Genomic DNA, 7101 nt, shown 5'->3' on the forward strand with positions numbered 1-7101 from the left:
AGGCCTCCACCACCACAACCAGCGCCGGGGACAGGCCCCGGTATCCTCACCGCCTGCTGCCGTTTCTTTCCCGCAGAGTCCGTACCGCCGCCCTGTGCCGCGGCCTACACACCGGTGCCCAGAGGCTGCAGGACCCTGCGGAGGCGGCGGTCGCGAAGGAGGCGGAGAACCAGAGCGCGACCGATCTGAGGTGAGACGAGCGGGCCGCGCCGGGAGGGCTCTGCCATTTGCCTCTTGCTGGGAGGTTTTATTGCCTTCGGTGGTTTTTCAGCCGAGGAAGGAAAGGAGGTGACCTGACTCAATCACAAACGCAGCTTGTGTCTTTTTGGAGACTTGATCCCTTCTTTCTTTCCCAATATGAAATAAAACTTTGCAAACTTTAAAGAGCGCCTGATAACTCTTGTTTTGCTCCTCAGCCCTTTAATCCTGCAGAGAAACTCCATGAGATGGGATGGAAAGACCTATGAAGAGATCCCAATAGCTCACATCAAAGCTACGTACAACAAGTAAGAAAATGAGCTGCACCGTTCCTGCTCTCATGCAAAATGAAAACTTTTAACGTACCCAGGCTTTGGCCAATCCTCGTTTTGATCTAAAGGCTCAAAGAAAAAAAGCTGGGGACTGGTGTTCATGACTGGGAAGATAATACTACTGAATTCAAACCTTAGTGCTGTTCTGGAAGCATAACTGTCCTTATAGTGTCTTTAACAGCAATGATTGTTATTACACATTTTGATTGCTTTCTGATATGAATAATTACATGCTGACAGCTTTGATGGTGGGTTACTTCCAGCCGTATGCTCTAGCACTACTGCTGTACAGCTGTTGAAAAAGTTGTCATATTCTCCATGAGAGACAGAATGTGTTTCATTAGTGACAACTAGTGTGATATTTGACTGTTTCTTAAAAGTGTTTCAAGTTCTAGAAATGTTTTGTGCATTTCCTTAATAAACAGAAGAGGTAAAATGCTTGGAGTGAGAGGTGGGTCTGAAAGGGCTAAGCAGTATCTGAGGTGAGGTGTACCTGGATAGAGTATACACTGTCCAGAAAGGTTTTGCCACCTTGCTTAGATTCTCTAGGGTGACCAGAAGAAAGTCACTACTGGGAGGTGTCTGCGGCAGGTTCCTGTAAGTAGGATACCTGGAAAGGGAGTGCTGAGTTAGGGTGGTGTGGAGAAGGGAGACAGGAGTCCTTGACGAGCCGTGCCAGTGACATGAGTGAGGAGATGCTGGAAAATAAACCTTTGTTCTAGCTTGTTTCCTTCTTTTGCCCCTCTCTTTCTGTAGCACCCACATCCAAGTGGTCAGCTTTGACAACAGGCCGTTTGCCTTTACATCCTGTGGTACAGAGGGCTTCCACAATGCCAAGAAGGGAACTGCCATCGCAGCACAGACCGCAGCCATAGCAGCAGCAGTGGTGAGTCTGCAGTGATGATTCTCACCCTCCCAGAGGGCAGCACTGACCGCCTCCCCCCACCACCTGGGTACATGCCTCACTTCCAGGCAGCAGGCCAGAGGTCTTAAGTTTCTCAGCGCTCAGGCAGCACACTGCTATTCCCTGACAAGTTCTCTGTCTTCATCTGACACACTCCACATCTTTACAGAGACAAAGCATGTTTGCAACAGGAGTTAGAAATGCCCAGAGGGTAAACTTAGCTGTGCAGGTTGCAATTGGGAAATGTAACTTGGAGTCTATCCTTTTCTAGCTCCAGTTTGCATACCTCCTTTTTTTTCTAAGTGAACATCTCTCAACCGTTTTGGAAATACAGCCTCTGAATCAGCAGCAGTTCAATTTTTGCACTGTAGGGGACTGAGAAGTGGCTGTAATTACTGGCTGAATGTTTTTATATTTGCTCTTTGCCACAGGAGAACTGAGCTGGTGCCAGCAGTTCCAGTCAGGGAAGGTGATGTCCTTGCACATGTACCTTCCAGCTGCATACAGTTTACTGTAATTGTTTCTAAAAAACCATGTGGGTGTCCAGGTGGCAGGAGAAGATGAGGCTGGCTGTGTCATGGTCCTCATTACGGCAGAATGAGGCAAGGTTAAACTGAAAATCCTCATCCTAAATGAGGTGGAACTCGCTCCAGCCTTTCATGTCAGAGGTGTTTGGTGCTACTGCTGGCCAACAGCTTATTGTGGTTGACTCAAGAGGAATCAAAGAACATTGTCACTATTAATCTGTGCTTATCAGAGCCTCATAATAGCTGCATAGCTGTGCTTGGCCAGATTTATTCTGTCACTGTTAAAGTTGTTAGTACATTAACTGCACCAGAACACAGAAGGTGGGAGACCAGAGGAACTCCCTCCACGTGGTGGCAGCACGGCTGTGCTTTACAGCAGGTGTTTTTCATTTTCAGTTTGCAAGCCCCTAGAATTTTTGCACTGAAGGTGTGGACTCCTGCACAGCAAATACAAAGCTTGCTTGCTTTTTTCATTTACCCTCTAGAAGGAATCCACTGATCGCAGGAAAGAAGTCTCTGCATTAGAAAAGGGAAAACGGCTTTGAGTTAGTCCCTGTTAATCCCTTGCCAGTTCAGTCACATATCCATGGATATGTCATTTTCTACCCTGGCTTTAGGTCACAGATAGTTTGATCTTAAAGGTTTCTCTATGCAGAGCTGACAGCCTAGCCCAGAGGTTCTCTTAAAACTGCCATGGCTTTACCCAGGCCTCCTCTTCTCCTAGTGTATTTGTGCAATAATACCCATGTGTCCATTACTACCTACCCTATTTTTACTTAAAGAATACTATGATAGTGGGTCAAAAGGGAATGAAAGGCTCCAGGGGAGCCAGAGCAGCAGTAGTTATATCAAAGAGAACCCTAACCAGTTCTTTCCACAGAAAGCACGTGGGAAGGGTGTACTGCATGTACGAGTCATGGTGAAAGGACTGGGACCAGGACGCAAAGTAAGTGTCAAGAGTTTCTTTTCATATTTTTCTTTCTCAGACATGATCCAGGTTTCTTAAATTCAGGCCGGTCTTATGACTATACCTATTACTTGGTTTTCTGAAGATTATGTAAAGAATTCATCACTGAAATGCCTAGTAATCAAATTTTAGAGTAATACTACTTTAGAGGCAGAGTAAAAGCTGTAGCTGGGACCTTCCAACTAAAGTAGGAGAATTGATGGGAACACTGATGAAGGGACTGGAGTAGATAAATAGGTTTAAACTGGGTTTTCTGATTACTTGTTTTTAAGATAATCACAAAGCTGGACCGCTGAAACAAAGTTGACTTACAGATAGGGGACCAAACTATTTTCCCCTGAGCTTTTCCCCTTCTCAGTTCAGTGTGTTGATAACTGCACGTCATCTGCTGTCCTGTTCTTCCAGGCTGCCATCAAGGGTTTGACGATGGGAGGTTTGGAGGTCATCTCCATCAGTGACAACACCCCAGTGCCACACAACGGCTGCCGCCCACGGAAGGCCAGGAGAATGTGAGAGGGGAGTGGAAGAGACACATGGCTTTCCACATTGGTTCACTCAGCAGGGACTGGGTTGAATGTTGCCTCTGTGACAGATTCTGGAAAGCCACCTTCCCTGGAAATACTTGTTGAGGGAAGCTTGAAGACACCATCCTGGGCCATAAAAGCCCAGGTGGTAGAAGCTGGTGGTAAAAGCAGGAATACACGTACTCCCTTAGTGGGAAGCCTCTTGTGTGCAAAGTTTGTTGATTAAAATGTTGGTCTTCTGACAGCTGTTCCTGCTGTGTTTGCAAAAGTATTTTGGATTATTATTGCCTCTTGACTGCTCTCTTCCTCTTACCACCGTATGTGGCTCTTGTCGAGCCCTCTGTGCTATTATTGCCCTTGTTAGGTGAAAGGGGAGCTTGAGGCTTAGATCTCCCTCTGGTCATCTGTAGTAAAAAAATTGCATGGGGTCACATCATCTTCCTTCCCTCTTTTTCTCACTGCACACATTTGGAAACAAAGCATGGGGTAACTCTTCCCCTTCCCCTGGCTTGCAGAGCTCAGTGTGCCACGCAAGAGGCAGCTCTTCCTGTTTGTACAGCACGGAGCACCGTAGTCTGGATTCCTTGTTGGCAGAGATGTGTTGCGGTGCTTTGTTTTGCCCAATTTTGCTATTGGCAAATAGAAAACACCAGTCCTTCTAAAGGGGCTGGGATCTTGCTGGTTTTGATGCTTGTGGTCTCTTTGGTCCTGCCTTGTGCACTGCAAACTGGATTTTCTGGGGTCCTGGGGAAAGTGAGCAGTGGGTTAGCAGGCCTGAGGAACAACGAAATGATGTCAAGGAGATTTAAAATACTTAAGTCCTGAACTGTACCTCTGTATATCTACAGGCAGCGTGAGCTTGTCAAAGGTCTGTGATGTATTATTGCTGTCCCAGCTCCATCCAGAGAGAGTTTCTGTCAGGGAAATATGTCTGAGGCCTTTGGAGCATTAACTAGGGAAGGTAATGGCAGTAACTGGCTACAGGATTGATTTCCTGGGTGGCAGAGGCACGCTGCCTCGCAAAGGGCACCTCCCTGAAATCCACACTGCCAGCAAAGCCCTGGCCGTACACAGCATAAACTGGGCAAATATTTCCCCTGTAAACAGTGTATTTTGGTGCAGCCAGCAGTTCTATCACAAACCCAGAATCTTCCTTACTATTATTTCTCTTTTGTTCCTCCTTAGTTTCTTAAATTGCATAATTAACTATTCTCTTCCTCTTTAGAGAAAGGGTACCATGGCAACAAGGCAGCGAACCGCCTTCATGGGGCTGAATGGCATACGGCAGGTTTTGAAAAAAATCAGTCTGCTTAGAAGAGCCTGTTGAGTTGCAGTTGACAGAAGAGAACAAGATTCAGATAAATCCCCAACCTTACTCAACTGTCTGAATTTGAATAGAGGGTAGGTTATCTTAAAGGGAAGTTCCCTGAGCCATCACAGATTTGACAGGGAGAAAGAGAGGTTCTTCCATAAATGTTTGACACACTAGAATAGCTTCCCCCTCGGCTCCAGAACTATGGCTGAGCTGCTAGTGACTTCATATTCCCCTTTTTAAGGGGAAGACACCAGGTGAGCCATAAACTGCAAAGATTAACTCTTGAGTATTGGGGCAGCTAGCTGGGGAGGGCAAGTGTGAGCACTGAGGTGCCTCACAAGGCTGGACAGGTTTCTGGGCTGAGCACTGACCAGCCCCGAGAAGGGAGGAGCACCAGTCCATGCTGGCAGGCTCATGAGTGGTGTCTGAATGCACCAAGAAAACCAAATACTGCTGTTCTCTACCGTGAGTTGCTTGTTGCATCAATGCAGAAGTGCCCAGGTCAGATAAAGATGATGGAATAAATTGAAAACTAAGAATGGGAAGGGATCTGTGGTCCTGAAATTCAGGGAAGAGTAGGTGGGTGACTCAAGAGTCAGAAAGCAATGAGAATAAATCTTTGTCTTATCCAGACTTAGAGTGAAGGCTGTGCCCTTTGCAAAGGCCACTCCTTAACGCTCTTGGTTTCTGAGCATTTGTGAACATTTTATGAAGTTTGCCAATGCATTGCCACTGCTTATATAGTGGGCAGTTTTATCTCCCTGTCTAGTTCTGGTACGTACCCCTACTTCTTCCTCCAACTGACATTTATATAGCACTCTGAGCTGGACAGAGGAGGCTGATGCTATTCTCAGTGGCTGGATCTGTACTGTATCATGCAGTATTTGTCTTCTAAACCCCGAGCACTCTGGCATGGTGTTTCAGTTGTGCAGCTTTTAGTTGAAGTCACATTTTTCCACCCACCTTCTCTCCTGCCCTGATGGACACCCCCAAAGCCTTGGAGATCCCCAATGCTCAGTCTGAGATGTTTATTCTGGAGCACATTCGAGGCCTCGGGGGCAGTTGTTGGTGAAGCGGGAGAGCACAGCTGCAGAAAGCAAGCTCTCCCACCTTGTGCAAGGGCACGGTGTGGCTCCTTCCTGCACATGCTGTACAGTAAAAGAAGTTTTAAAACTCTATTGTTTGTCTTACAGGGAATTAATAGACACCGATGGCCCATAATGATTTCCTCAGCCTTCAGATCAAACTATTAACTAAGGGCCTAGTTTTAGTCAGCCACTGGTGTTTACCAGTTCTAATTGCTTTTCTTGGCGCCTGGGTGGAATGCTGCTTTCTAGTGGCTCACATTCCTCCTGAGCAGCAATTACTTGTCAGCATGGCCACAGCATCAACACCCTCATTAGGGTCATACCCTCTCCCTATGGGCTTCCCCATAGCTTTGGGACATTTTTCTCTCTGCTCTCTCCTAACTCTCAATTCCCTGCTCTCCAAGAAGCCTTCTTCCATGAAACAAGCTCAGAAGCTGCTACTGACCACAAAGCTTCATGTTGGTTCAGCCCTGGCCTTTCTGGAGTTTTATCCTCTGTTTTAAAATACCACATGCACCTTTCTCCATCATATAGGGGCTGAAACAAAAAACAGTCTTCTGACTTACAAATAAAATGCTGCCTCGGGTCTGTTTACCCCTTAATGAGTGCCATACCACCTTGGGGAGTTAGAGTAACTCAGTTACCTTTCTCTTGGACAGGGATGGCACCTGGTGGATTGGAAAAATAGCCCCCAGGCTTCTCCTTAATAGTATATTATTGTGCAAAAAGGAATGATTTCCCTATCCCCAGCAACAAGGACTTTCTACCTAGAGCTGCAGCTTTCTCATCTGCTGAATTGGTGATTTACCATTTCTTATGTGAGCATCTCAGTGACAAGAGTAAGGCAGCCGATTTCGATCCCTTTGTGAGATTCAATTAAACCATTAATTAAATGATGTCGGTGTCCTTTAACAGCTGACTGTATACACAAGCAAGCAAGGAGCAGGGGACAGACCCTGCAGTGCTAATAAACTGTAGCAGCAGGGGTGGTTTACCACAGCCCATATGCAGCTGTTAGGGACATCTGCGCAGGTTTTGCTGGCTTTCCCTCCGGTGCAGGAATACCTGGCTCGAGATGTGCACAAAGCAAGTCGGTGAGTAGGTGTTTATAACCCTAAAGCACCCCTTGGGAGCCTTTGAGAAGCTACAGTTCAAGTCAGGTTATGTTTTTGCACTCAGACTTCAGCAGATAATCACGGTGCTGCTGTCCCCACCCGGCCCCTCTTCCTCCCCCCCCCCCCCCCCC

At 46.8% G+C, this 7101-nt stretch overlaps 1 protein-coding gene across 1 annotated transcript; it reads left to right on the forward strand.

Moving 5' to 3' along the window:
• Positions 1–2: 2 nt before the first annotated feature.
• On the forward strand, positions 3–3700 carry MRPS11 (mitochondrial ribosomal protein S11; the record flags this gene model as incomplete). The annotated part of the gene is made up of 5 exons (XM_026856073.1): positions 3–190; positions 417–506; positions 1287–1416; positions 2842–2907; positions 3334–3700. Coding segments are annotated over 5 exons (582 nt in total), but the record flags the coding sequence as incomplete, so codon positions are not given.
• Between the last annotated feature and the right edge of the window lie 3401 nt (positions 3701–7101).

The sequence above is a fragment of the Athene cunicularia genome, assembly GCF_003259725.1.
Source record: "Athene cunicularia isolate RWA chromosome 10 unlocalized genomic scaffold, athCun1 chr10_part1, whole genome shotgun sequence".
NCBI classification, from domain to species: domain Eukaryota; kingdom Metazoa; phylum Chordata; class Aves; order Strigiformes; family Strigidae; genus Athene; species Athene cunicularia.